The sequence below is a fragment of the Trichomycterus rosablanca genome, chromosome 15 (genome assembly GCF_030014385.1).
Source record: "Trichomycterus rosablanca isolate fTriRos1 chromosome 15, fTriRos1.hap1, whole genome shotgun sequence".
NCBI classification, from domain to species: Eukaryota; Metazoa; Chordata; class Actinopteri; order Siluriformes; family Trichomycteridae; genus Trichomycterus; species Trichomycterus rosablanca.
Window position 1 is genome coordinate 32762831 of NC_086002.1, and position 13628 is coordinate 32776458.

Genomic DNA, 13628 nt, shown 5'->3' on the forward strand with positions numbered 1-13628 from the left:
GTATAATACTATGTGGTACCTGTTACCAGTGATGTGTCTGGCGCCTTGACATCATCACAGTAGCTAATAATGAAAGGGGGGTAACAAAGCATGTATAAAAACAGATGGACTACAGTCAGTAATTGTAGAACTCCAAAGTGCTTCTATATGGTAGGTGGAGGTGGTTTTAATGTTATGGCTGATCGGTGTATTTGAATGTGTATGTGTCATTGATAATTTACTAGGAAGAAGAAAGAATTTACCTTGTGTACAAGCTTGAATAAATAGAGAGTTTATTTATTTACTACAGAAACACCTTGAAATAACACTTACAGAAAGGGCTTTACCATGTTTCTACTCATGGAAGTTCGGTTCATTTGCTGCACTTTTGAGACTATCAAGATGTTCATGACCACTAGGTGGTGCTGAGTGAGTAAACGTGTGAGTCTGTGACCCTGACCCTGACCGTGAACAGCTTTTCTGTTGGTCCTCCTGTTTGTTCTCAGCCCTTCATTCATACTTCTCCACCAAGACTTCAATTCTGGTCTTTCTGGTTCATTTTATTATAACACTTTATAACACTTCGGCACCAAGACCTTGATCTCTCTGTTCCGGTACATCTCAGCTGTGTAACACCTCCCATCATTCTTCTGCACCAAGACCTGGATCTTCTCCAGCAGCTTTGTGACCTGAGTCCTATCATCTTTTTTATTGTTGTTGAAGACGTGACATCCTACTTTATGCAAGTCGATAAGCTTTTGGAGGTCTGGCCTCTCCTCTAAAAGCTTCTCAGTATCTTTTCTGCATTTGTCTCCATGGGTTATCAGGATTAACGTGTGTTTCAAAAATCCAGACCCAAACGCTTTGTTTATGAAGGAAATCATGTCCTTTAAATCACTTGGATGTGACACGACAGCCAAAAACACATGAGGACCAGGAGGACACAAGGCCAAACACTGATCCATCAGTTTATCAGAAAAGCATTGAGTTAGTGCGTCGTACAGAATGTGTTCACAGATCAGGTCAAACAAATGACCAGTGTCGACCACGGTGATGGTTTTATTCTCCAGTACTCCATCATGTCTCCAGGCATCTATGGTATCAGTGAAACGTTCTTTACCGAACGCCTCTCTGCCCAGGATGGTGTTTCCTGATGAGCTTTTCCCAACTTTAGTATGACCCAGCAGCACAATCCTCAGATCACTCACTGGAAAACAGAACACAAGATCAGAAAAGATGCACATGTAATCAGACCACCTGATGGTCACTTGTATAGTGTTGTGTATTGTCTTGGAAAAGACGACGTCTTGAAGGCAGCACGTGTTGCTCTAAGATCTCGATGTACTTTTCTGTATTAATGCTGCATACGAGTGTAAATGACCTTTACCAAGGGCACTGACACACACCCATACCATGACAAACCCTGGATTTTGGACTTGTCGCTGATAACAGTCTGGATGGTTCCTGGAATGCTGATTCATCTGACCACAATACACGTCTCCACTGTGTTATGGACCATCTTAGATGCCTCAGAGCCCAGGGAAGTCGACGCGGCTTATGGACATGATTACCACAAGGCTACTTTTTTGCACAGTAGAGTTTTAAGTATCATTTGTGCAGTAACTGTATTGTAGAGCTTGATAAAGGTTTGATAAACTAATCCCTCACCCACTTACCTTTATTCTTCGGCACCAAGACCTGGATCTTCTTTCTGTTCCGGTACATCTCCGCTGTGTAACACCTCCCTTCATTCTTCCGCACCAAGACCTGGATCTTCTCCAGCAGCTCCGTGACCTGAGTCCTATCTTCTATCTTCTTGTTGTTGAAGATGTGAAATTCTACTTTCTGCATGCTGATGAGCATCTGGAGTCCTGGCTTCTCCTGTAAAACCTTCCGAGCGTTTGTCCCAAACAGGTCTCCATAAGTGATCAGGATTAAAGTGTGTTTCAAAAATTCAGAGCCGAATACACTACCGATGAAGGAAATCATCTCATATGAATGACTTACAGTCGACACAACAGCCAAAAACACATGAGGACCAGGAGGACACAAGGTGAAACACTGATCCATCAGTTGATCTGAATCCTTTTGAGCCAGTTCATGCTCCACAATATGTTCACAGATCAGGTCAAACAAATGACCAGTATCGACCACGGTGATGGTTTTATTCTCCAGAACTCCATCATGTCTCCAGGCATCTATGGTATCAGTAGAAGGTTCTTTACCAAACACCTCTCTGCCCAGGATGGTGTTTCCTGATGAGCTTTTACCTGCTTTAATACGACCCAGCAGCACAATCCTCAGATCACTCACTGGAAAACAGAACACACGATCTTTTATAAGTTTTGTCTACTAAACCAAAAGCTCTCTTTAATTTCTGTATAACTCTTACCTTTATTTTTTGGTTCCAAGATCTTCTTTCTGTTCCGGTACATCTCGGCTGTGTAACACCTCCCTTCGTTCTTCTGCACCAAGACCTGGATCTTCTCCAGCAGCTCAGTGACCTGAGTCCTATCTTCTTTCTCCTTGTTGTTGAAGACGTGACACCCTACTTCATGCAAGTCGATAAACTTTTGAAGGTATGGCCTCTCTTGTACAAGCTCCTTAGCGCCTGTCCTCCACAGGCCCTCATGGGTCATCAGGATTAACGTGTGTTTTAAAATTTCAGACCCAAACGCTCTACTTATTGAGGAGATTGTGTCGATTGAATCACTTGGATATAGCACTACAACCAAAAACACATGAGGACCAGGAGGACACAAGGCGAAACACTGATCCATCAGGTTATCCGAATCAAACAAATGATTAGTATCGACCACGGTGATGGTTTTATTCTCCAGCACTCCATCTTCTCTGCAGGCATCTATGGTATCAGTGAAACGTTCTTTAGCGAACGCCTCTCTGCTCAGGATGATGTTTCCTGGTGAGCTTGTTTCTACTTCCGTACCACCCAGCAGCACGATCCTCAGATCACTCACTGGAAAACAGAAGTCGAGAAAAGGATCATCTGGGTTTAATAATACTGTCAGATGAGATTTCTTCTGATGGTCATGGACAAAAATTTGCAGGAACATATTTTGTTACTACTCACCCAAATCAGGTCGTCCTGTAGCTTCTCTCTCCTTCTTCCATTTCTGTCTTTCATTTTCTCTCCGGGTCTCTATCTGCCTCCTTAAGTCTTCAATGGATTCCAGCTCCTTCTTGTCCTTGAATAGATCATTTACCGACTCCTCTTGTCTCTTGATTTTATGTCTTCCTAGACTTTTACTGTCCCTCTCATAACTTGAAGCATTCTTCACACATACACTTGCACCTGATGCTTTATTCCATTGAGATTTCATTCCTTCAGTTGATGTCTCTTGGTTTTGCTTCCTCTGGTCTTCTGCCTTCTTGCTCGATTTACTCTCCAGTGTTTGTTTCTTACTCTCTTGATTCTGTCTTTCTTCCTTATGTGTCTCTTCTATGATTATGTCTTGTGGGTAGTAGAGACCTCCATTGTTTTGGACCACAGTCTCGACTTTCTCCAAGAGTTTTTTGATCTGATTTGGATTAACCTCTCGCTTGCTGTTCATTGCAAAATAATTACCTCTGAAGTTACTGATAAAATCCAGAGTTTGAGCATCCTGAGAGAACTTCATCCACTGTCTGTTTGACAGATCTTCTCTCGCTGTGAACAGTATCATGGTGAACTTCAGGGCTTCTTCTCCAAAGTGTTCTGGAATCCACCGGACAGCTTTTCTATCCTCCTTTGTAAAGTTCCAGAATCTGATCACCAGCAGGAACACATGAGGACCAGGATGAGAAAGCTCTGCACACCTTTGTATTTCGGTTCTCCATTGTTCTTCCGTCAGTGAGGTGTTGTTCATTCCTGGAGTATCGATCACTGAGATGTTTCTACCCTCCACAATCCCGCTGCTCATCTCACACTTGGTGGTTTCGGTCTCTCTGAAATCTTCTGTTCCTAATATTGCATTGGCAGTGGAACTCTTCCCAGCACCAGTGCAACCCAACAGAACCATCCTCAGCTCTGGTGAACAGAGTAAAGCGTGTTACCAATCTCATCAATCTGTCCAACACGTATTAGTATTATGTGTAAAGTAATAAACACACCTGATAACGAAGGTATAATACACACCTGAAAGTTCTTTACATGCCATGACCATGAAGTCATGCAGTTGGATGGTAACCAGCTGGTGTCATGTGATTTCCCAGGCTTCTATAACAAATACTGTCTATTAAACTGTAAAGAGGAAGAAGAAACACATTCAGGAAACTCTCATAGAGGAAGATCATGACCACTGAGCGAGTGTACGAGATTGCCAGAACAAAAAAGGTTAGTGTATTGCAGGACTTGTGAAGATCTCAGAGGATGAAGAAGACTTGCTACAGGTGACACGAGAATTTGTGATACCTGTTACTGGCTTTGTCAGACACTTACAGAGCCGAGTTACCAGCAGTGTCATTCACAGATTGTGACAGTGAGCCCTACCCCTAACCCTAACCTTAACCCTAACCATAACCCTAACCTTAACCCTAACCCTGAAAGAACTGGGAGTGTCATTTCAGAATCTACATTAAATCTTAATCTGAAAAATACAAAAAAAAAAAGATACAGTTCCTTTGACTTTCCAAACAGGGGATTGTAACCATGGTTTGGTACAAAAGCAGCATCCAGGAAAGGCTGAGAGTCTCTGATGAGCAAAGATGATCAGAGGATCCAGTTTGTCCACAAATGTGTGAGAAAATGATTGAAATGTTTAAAAACAATGAACCTCAAAGAAAGATTGGAAGGGATTTGCATGTTTTATATTTCTCCCTCTACAGTGCAGAATATCATTAAACCATTCAAGGAATCTGGAGGAATTATTCTCCTCAGACAGAGCCGCATCTGTCATGGTATGCGGGGTGTCAGTGCCCTTGGTAAAGGTCATTTACACTCTGTGATGCAGCATTAATGCAGAAAAATACATCGAGATCTTAGAGCAACACGTGCTGCCTTCAAGACGTCGTCTTTTCCAGGGACGAGAAGAGGGTACAGGTACTGGACCGGCCCGCCTGCGGTCCTGACTTGTACCGATTCCCCGTACTGCTGCACATCTTAAGTTGTGTTTGCAGGAAGAATGAGACAAAATAAAAGCTGAAACACTAAATCACTTGGTCTCCTCGGTGCCAAAACCTCTTTTAAGTGGTGAAAAGGAACGGCGACATTAAAGAGTGGTAAACGCTTTACTGTCCCAACTTTTTTTGGAATGTGCTGCGGGTCTGAAATGCAGGAATGGATGTTTATTAATAAATGAAAGATGAAATATCTCAGGTTCATCCTGTCTGACATCAAATAAAAGTCAATGTTAGAAACTCTGTGTTTTTATTTTATTATTATTTACATTTTCCATACTGTCCCAGATTTGGGGTTGTAATAACAATAATACTGTTCAGTTTGGGCAAAGCTTAAAAACATGTCAGAACTAGACCGGAGACGTTGCATGCCCCAACATGCCCCAAGACCCTCTTACAGTCATTCCTGAGTGAAAATGATACAAACCTGAATCCGGTGTCTGAAATTCAGTGATTTCATTTCACTCTCACTGATCGTAGAGAAGTTTCATACTGGACGCCTCCTTTGATGTGTAAATCTTCAGTTTTTAGTCGTTTTCCATTTGTACTGTGCTGTCGCGTGTATTCCTTTTTTTTCTGTCATGTTTGTCCATGCTTAATGGATCCAGATCCTCAAAAAATATGAATAACACTAAACGTTTCTGGCCGTGGGGTCTCAGGACTTATGATCAAGTCTCCACAAAATGCTGTTTATTTTTTTTACTTTCAGTTTCTCAGCTCCTCCCCTTTCTGCCACATGTGTGTGTGAGTGTGTGCAGTTGTGGTCAAAACATTTCAACACACTTTCAGTTTGTCTGTCACTGATTTCCGCCGCTGTTAGTTTTATTTCAACTATATTATACTTAGATGCAGCAAAACATTAAAACCACCTCTCGATATGTGCATGGTAACCCATATTTGAACCAATGGTACATGTGATGGTCAGGGATCTACAACCCCAAATCAGATAGAGTTGAAACAGCAAGGAAAATGCAAATAAAATAAAAACACAGAGTTTCTTACATTGACTTTGACGTTTATTTGATGTCAGACAGGATAAAGCTGAGATATTTCATGTTTTATCTGCTTAACTTCATTTCATTTATTAATAAACATCCATTCCTGCATTTTTTCAGACTAAAGTGTTAAGTATGATTAGTGCAGTAACTCTGTATTGTAGAGCTTGATAAAGGTTTGATAAACTAATCCCTCACCCATGTGGTTATATCAGATCACGGGCATTCGGCTTAAGCTTGCGCCCTTGGCCTTTACATTTATCATGAGTGTATTTTTGGTGACCAGTTTATTTAAGATCCCAGCCTGTCCATAAGCTTGTTTATTGAGTTTAGTCAAAATTTGTTCTGTTTATTTGTGAAATGATAATCAACCAATGGTGAGTGTGTGAACTGTGAAGTTTGAACAGAAATACGACATACCATTTATGGGAGTTGTCTTAATCCTAAACTATTCTCTCTGAGTATTTTAAAGTCTTTATTAGATACACCAATCTGGCATGTACATTAACTGATTATTCAACAAGCCACACTTGCTGTTAAGATGAAATTTGTGGGTAGACAATTAATGACTGTAGCCCATGTTGTTCTCTTGACCACATTTACCATTTTAAAATAAACCTCCGAGTGGATTTGGCAACGTGACCAGCAGGGGGCGTCTGTTCTGTAGTGAGTTGCAATGCAGAGTGGGTATTATGGTTCGGCGTGAACGATAAGGTCACAAATACTGTAAAGCTTGTGTGTGCCAATGTGTTCTGATTATATAGAAACTATATAACGTCCCGTCCCTCCCCCGGGGCTTCCCCTCACCCCGTATCCTGCGTTCTCATTGGCTGTAGTTCAATACCGGACTAGCTGTCAGTCGCTCGACTGATATCCAGATATTTAGCACGCTAGATATTTCTCTTCAGTCTGCTTGGATCGAGACGTTAAACAGTTCACACGTAGCGAACCAGGCATAAGGAAATCATAATTTGTGACCTTTTATATGAGAATTTAGAGCCTAGGTTGTTTGACTGCACTGCACTGGCTGGCTGGTATAACTGTGTATCATCAGCATTAAACTAAAGGCAACCAACCTGTTAAGAGATTGCAAGTCCCTGGAGCTAGTTAGAACCTAAAAAATGATACGCGCCCTAGAACAGAATTTTGTGGGACATCTTTTCAGTCTCGCTCTCCTCAATCAGAACGGGGGTCAGCACCAGTAAAGAGGAAGCTTAACGCAATCGGGTGAATATTGTATGCACTTGTTAAAATGTGAAGCCTTTCTATTAGATTTCGATATAAAGGGTTTTGTACATAATAAACACGTATACACGAGTCCGACCCCGAATCTTGAATGACACGTGGATACGGGGGTGTGGTACCGGCTCTACAGCTCAGGTGTGTTAGTGAGGTACATTTATAGAATCACATGTCACAGAACAGGTACTGAGAGGAATTTAACTTTCATTTCAGTCTGTACAGAACACACACACACACACACACACACACACACATTTTACAGGTACATAGTGGCTGCTTTTCAACCTCACCGTAAGTACAGGACAGTATTAGAAGAGCAAATAAAATATTCACGTGTTATTTGTAATGTTTAACTAATTGTGTAATGATGTGTTATTTTTACCTGATCATTTATTATTTACTCAATGTGATCATTTCTCACAGAGAGCGTCTCTGTGTATCGATACGTTTGTACTTTAGAAAGCTGGATCCATCATGTGTTTGCTGTGGCTGGTGCAAATGTTCTCTATCAATTATAGTACATATAAAATACTACTTATTAAATTAGGCATGTTGGATCCTGATCCGAAGCAGTCTTCTAACTTAAAGCAAAGATGATTGTGCTAAATGGAAACATCACTTAAATAAATTCAACATCAATTTCAGCTAATTTAAAGTAAGCAACGACTGGATAATGCAACAAGACATCTATCCAAAGAACAAGAGCAAGTCCCAAATGTTTGGTAGCTGATGCTAAAGGTTTTTTACATGGGTAATTTTGCGTATTCTTTTACTGTAACAAGTGAAGTGATTGATTAAAAACATTAACTGAAGCTGGAGTAATAAAAACCTAACAACAAATTTGCATTTTGGTGACATTTTACCATTTTTAGAAAATATTTTTTTATAAAACAATTATAAGTATCTGGTTTCAATATAAATACTGTACAAATCGATTTAAAAATGAATTTTTTATTTGAATAACAGAAATGGAGCGGCGTATCGTTCTGCTGGGGAAGACCGGATCGGGAAAGAGCGCTGTTGGAAACACCATCCTCAAAGGCAGATATTTTGAAGTGAAATCTTCTCCCTCATCTGTGACAAAACAATGTCAAAAAAAAACCGTCGATCACATCACAGTTGTCGATACACCCGGATTATTTGACACATCACTAACTGAAGATCAGGTAAAGAGAGAAATAGAGCGGTGCATAGATATGTCACTTCCTGGTCCTCACGTGTTCCTGCTGGTCATCAGTCTTGGCAGGTTTACAGAGGAAGAGAGGAACGCGGTGAAATTGATCCAGCAGAACTTTGGAGAAAAGGCCTCTGACTACACCGTCGTCCTGTTCACCCGCGCAGATCAGCTCGAAAACAAACCCATAGAGACGTTTATAGATGAAAATAATGAACTGAAGGACCTAGTTATCAGCTGTGGAACTCGATATCACGTCCTTAACAACAACGACTCTGATCCCTCTCAGGTTAAACACCTGATGCAGATGATAGAAAAAAAAGTCATTAGGATAAATGGTGGAAAGTGCTACACTAGTGAGATGTATGAGGAGGCTCAGAGAAAGAAAAACAGGGACGATTTATTTAAAATAGGTTTAGTTGCAGTCGCAGTCACGACTGCAGCAGTACTTGGTTACCGTAAGTTTCTTTCCTGATTATCAGTTGAAGAACTGAATACAGACTTGGATGAAGAATGAGAAGTGATTCAAAAAGCTCTGAACTATATTACATAACATTATTCACACGATCTTGTAGACACCTCTTGTCAATCTTGTTGTGATTTATTCATTACATTTACTTTTGTAATTACATGCCTGAGTTGTGTGGAAGGTTCAATTAAAGTTCCTCTAGATCTTTAAACAGAATATTTAAATAACTAGATTATTAATGATTTATACATGTGTTTTAAGGCTCAATACATTTGCTCAGCGGTGCTGTATGATGTTGATGGTTTATTACCATCAAAAATATAAAGAATGATTACAATACTTACATAAAACAATTTCAAAATGGTGAAAAGGTAAATGTGACTAAAGTGGGAATATGAGTTTAATATATTTTAATAAAGGTGTTTAAATAAAGGCACTGGTGTCAGAACAAATGTGTGGAGGAAAAATTACATTTGTTTTTTCCCCCTGATTAAAATGTGAAGCCTTTCTATTAGATTTCGATATAAAGTGTTTTGCACGTATACACGAGTCCAACCCCGAATCTTGAATGACACGTGGATACGGGGGTGTGGTACCGGCTCTACAGCTCAGGTGTGGTCTGTTAGTGAGGTACATTTATAGAATCACATGTCACAGAACAGGTACTAAGAGGAATTTAACTTTCATTTCAGTCTGTACAGAACACACACACACACACACACACACACACACATTTTACAGGTACATAGTGGCTGCTTTTCAACCTCACCGTAAGTACAGGACAGTATTAGAAGAGCAAATAAAATATTCACGTGTTATTTGTAATGTTTAACTAATTGTGTAATGATGTGTTATTTTTACCTGATCATTTATTATTTACTCAATGTGATCATTTCTCACAGAGAGCGTCTCTGTGTATCGATACGTTTGTACTTTAGAAAGCTGGATCCATCATGTGTTTGCTGTGGCTGGTGCAAATGTTCTCTATCAATTATAGTACATATAAAATACTACTTATTAAATTAGGCATGTTGGATTTCTTGAGGCAATGTTTTGTGCAAAAACAGGTGCCGTGATGAAGAGATATTTAGTGTTATTCACTTCACCTGTCAGTGCTCATAATGTTATGCCTAGTCAGTATAAGTCACACAGGAGCTTACAAAACATTGAACAAAAAATGTAATAGTGTGTTTATTGTTCATAATAAATAAATAGTTGAATAAGTGATACTTGTAAAACTTTCTGAAATTCAAAAATCTGTTCCAATGTAAATTACAGAGCCAATAAATACTATAATTTTTTTCTCTAATTCCCCCCATGGGGATCAATAAAGGAATCTTATATCTTACTATACAAATATGTTAAAAATGAAAAAAAAAAAATCCTTTTATTTGAATAACAGAAATGGAGCGGCGTATCGTTCTGCTGGGGAAGACCGGATCGGGAAAGAGCGCTGTTGGAAACACCATCCTCAAAGGCAGATATTTTGAAGTGAGATCTTCTCCTTCATCTGTGACAAAACAATGTCAAAAGAAAACCATCAATCACATCACAGTTGTCGATACACCCGGATTATTTGACACATCACTGACCGAAGATCATTTAAAGAGAGAAATAGAACAGTGCATAAATATGTCACTCCCTGGTCCTCATGTGTTCCTGCTGGTCATCAGTCTGGGCAGGTTTACAGAGGAAGATAGAAATGCTGTGGAATGGATTCAGCATAAATTTGGAGAAAGGGTCTCTGACTACACCGTCGTCCTGTTCACCCACACTGAGCAGCTCGGAGGCAGAGCGATAGAGACATTCATCTCAGAAAGTGAAGAACTGAAACAACTAGTTATCAGCTGTGGAACTCGATATCACGTCTTTAACAACAACGACTCTGATCCCTCTCAGGTTAAACACCTGATGCAGATGATAGAAAAAGAAGTCATTAGGATGAATGGTGGAAAGTGCTACACTAGTGAGATGTATGAGGAGGCTCAGAGAAAGAAAAACAGGGACGATTTATTTAAAATAGGTTTAGTCGGTGTAATCGTAGTAGTAGTAGCAGTAGCAGTAGGTGTTATTATAACTTTTTTTTTAAGGTTATCTTAATTGAAGAGCTGAAAACAAGGTTGGATGAGGAACGAGAAACATTTAAATTAGTCTTACTTAAAAAACACTTCCACTGTCACCTCAACTGGTTCACTAGATGCTCTGAACAATATTCATTCATTCATTCATTGTCTGTTTTACCACCGCTTTATCCTGTTTAGGGTCTGATCTTATTGTTAAGCACTTTGTACTGTGTATCTTAAAAACAGAATCTGGATGACTGGATACAATATATATATATATATATATATATATGTTTTCTGACTCAATAAATGTAAAATAGCTCAGTAAGAGTTGGTGCTGTATAATAATTAAGGTTACATTAATCATTTAAAGTTTACAGTAACAGTCCTGCTTTGGGGAAGAGAGATTGAAAATACTTTACGGTGAATTGATTGACTGAGTTTGGATAAAGACTCAGCACCGCATTGTTCTCCCAGCTTCCACAAGCCAGAGCTCTACAGGTTTTACTTTTTCTACCGTGACACGGAACGGCAAAGGTTATCAACCCATTATAGACCTCCCGTCATTATATCAGATTCCGATGGTCCAAGGCCCGCTGCTCGATTGTGGAAAAGCTCTTGAATGAGCTCTTGGTCCAGCGTGTGTCAAGCTTATACCCATGTGGGATTGGTGTAAGCTAGACACCAGAGCATCCATTCCAGATCTTGGTTGGCTCTCTCTGTCTGCACATTGGACTAAAGATGCAATCTGAAGAGAGAATAGAGAACCCAGACCGTTGAGAAGCTAAAGTGTCATATCAAGCCAGAATTATGAAAAAAAGAAAGACGATGGTTAGACAATCTTGAATGACTGGAAATGAGGGTGTGGTACCGGCTCTGCCGATAAGGTGTAGTCTGTTAGTAAAGTACAGAACAAGTAAAAAGAACACTCCTGTGACTTATCGTTCACTTTACCCTGGAAAGGATCTGCACAGAATACCTACTGCATAGTGTATGCAGTGTCATCTTTACCGTACGTACCTGTAGAAATCTTTACAAATATTTTAACGTTTTTTCAACTGAATTTAACCCAAATGTTTATTAGTACAATTAAATAGAAAAAAGTGACATTGTTTTGTAGAATACTGTAAAGCTTTATGCTTGTGTTTTTTCTGTATTGAGGTATCCCATTGGTTTAATAAACTTACAACAATTTGTTATCTTCTGCATTTCTTTAATAAGGTTGATCAGATATCAAAATGAGAAATGAAAATTGATATTACGTATTGTGGCATGTTGGGTCCACGACTTAAACCATTTAGCAAATGTGCTGTTACAGTAACGGTCACATTTTGCATAACCAGCTCTGAGGCTCTACCAGCTTTAGCAACATTAGTTTACACAACCTGTTGATCATTAAAAAATGAACATGCTGCAGCTTTTAAGAGGTACTTCAAATAATGGAAAATCATCAAACTCTCCCCTTTTATTTGAATAACAGAAATGGAGCGGCGTATCGTTCTGCTGGGGAAGACCGGATCGGGAAAGAGCGCTGTTGGAAACACCATCCTCAAAGGCAGATATTTTGAAGTGAAATCTTCTCCCTCATCTGTGACAAAACAATGTCAAAAGAAAACCGTCGATCACATCACAGTTGTCGATACACCCGGATTATTTGACACATCACTAACTGAAGATCAGGTAAAGAGAGAAATAGAGCGGTGCATAGATATGTCACTTCCTGGTCCTCACGTGTTCCTGCTGGTCATCAGTGTGGGCAGGTTTACAGAGGAAGAGAACAACGCGGTGAAATGGATCCAACAGAACTTTGGAGAAAAGGCCTCTGACTACACCGTCGTCCTGTTCACCCGCGCAGATCAGCTCGGAGGCAGAGCGATACAGGAATTTATCACGGAAAGTAAAGAACTCAATCAAGTTCTCAACACATGTGGAAATCGATACCACACTGTTAACAACAACAACCGCACTTCATCCCACGTCTGCGACCTGATGCAGAAGATAGAGGATATGCTAACAAAAAATGGGGAACAGCACTACACTAGTGAGATGTATGAAGAGGCTCAGAGAAACATGCGGCCAAATGTATTTCAGAGAGCTGCATCAGCAGGCGTAGGTCTGGTTTCAGCAGCAAAACAAGCTGTACTAAGATTGGTTGGGTATTGACTATTTGGTATTGACATTTGTCTAAAGTAATGTTAAGCAAATCATTTCTTTTTGCATATCTGAAAATACGAAATAAGTGGACTAATGGAAGTACTACAACCATTATATCATTCATAATACCTAATACTCTTAAATACTCTCTCTATAATCTCTTTATGTAGACTTCTGTTATAATAAATATTGTATAAAGAATCTTTCCTGCGTCCTCTTTTTTTAAAGATTAACCAGATACTAGAATGAATTATAAAATGTACTATATATAATGTAAAAGAAACTTAAAAATTTTTTTTTTAAAGCAGTTTTTGAGGATCAGAATAAAAAATGTCAACAGCAGCTTTAACTACAGTTACAACTAATTATTCTAGGTGTGACTTTATTTATCAGTGTATTGGTAAAGATCAGTCCCTGTTGGCGTAAATGTAAAATTA

General features: G+C 39.5%; 2 protein-coding genes across 2 annotated transcripts; both read left to right on the forward strand.

The window, feature by feature from the left end:
- The first annotated feature begins 7703 nt into the window (after nt 1–7703).
- Nucleotides 7704–9390, forward strand: LOC134329470 (GTPase IMAP family member 9-like). Its single transcript, XM_063010757.1, has 2 exons — nt 7704–8082; nt 8298–9390. Exons 1-2 carry the CDS (start codon nt 8061–8063, stop codon nt 8978–8980), a joined length of 705 nt encoding a protein of 234 aa, XP_062866827.1. The 5' UTR covers nt 7704–8060; the 3' UTR covers nt 8981–9390.
- Nucleotides 9391–9679: 289 nt separating this feature from the next.
- Nucleotides 9680–13295, forward strand: LOC134329461 (GTPase IMAP family member 8-like). Its single transcript, XM_063010745.1, has 3 exons — nt 9680–9744; nt 10377–10997; nt 12518–13295. The coding sequence occupies exons 2-3, from the start codon at nt 10379–10381 to the stop codon at nt 13198–13200; spliced, it is 1302 nt and encodes a 433-aa protein (XP_062866815.1). The 5' UTR covers nt 9680–9744; nt 10377–10378; the 3' UTR covers nt 13201–13295.
- Nucleotides 13296–13628: the final 333 nt, after the last annotated feature.

Coding starts and splice junctions, on each gene's coding strand:
- LOC134329461 (XM_063010745.1), top strand. CDS start 10,379: ATGGAGCGGCGTATCGTTCTGCTGGGGAAGACCGGATCGGGAAAGAGC. Junction 10,998..12,517: donor GGACGATTTATTTAAAATAG/GTTTAGTCGGTG, acceptor TTTGAATAACAG/AAATGGAGCGGCGTATCGTT.
- LOC134329470 (XM_063010757.1), top strand. CDS start 8,061: ATGCTAAAGGTTTTTTACATGG. Junction 8,083..8,297: donor GCTAAAGGTTTTTTACATGG/GTAATTTTGCGT, acceptor TTTGAATAACAG/AAATGGAGCGGCGTATCGTT.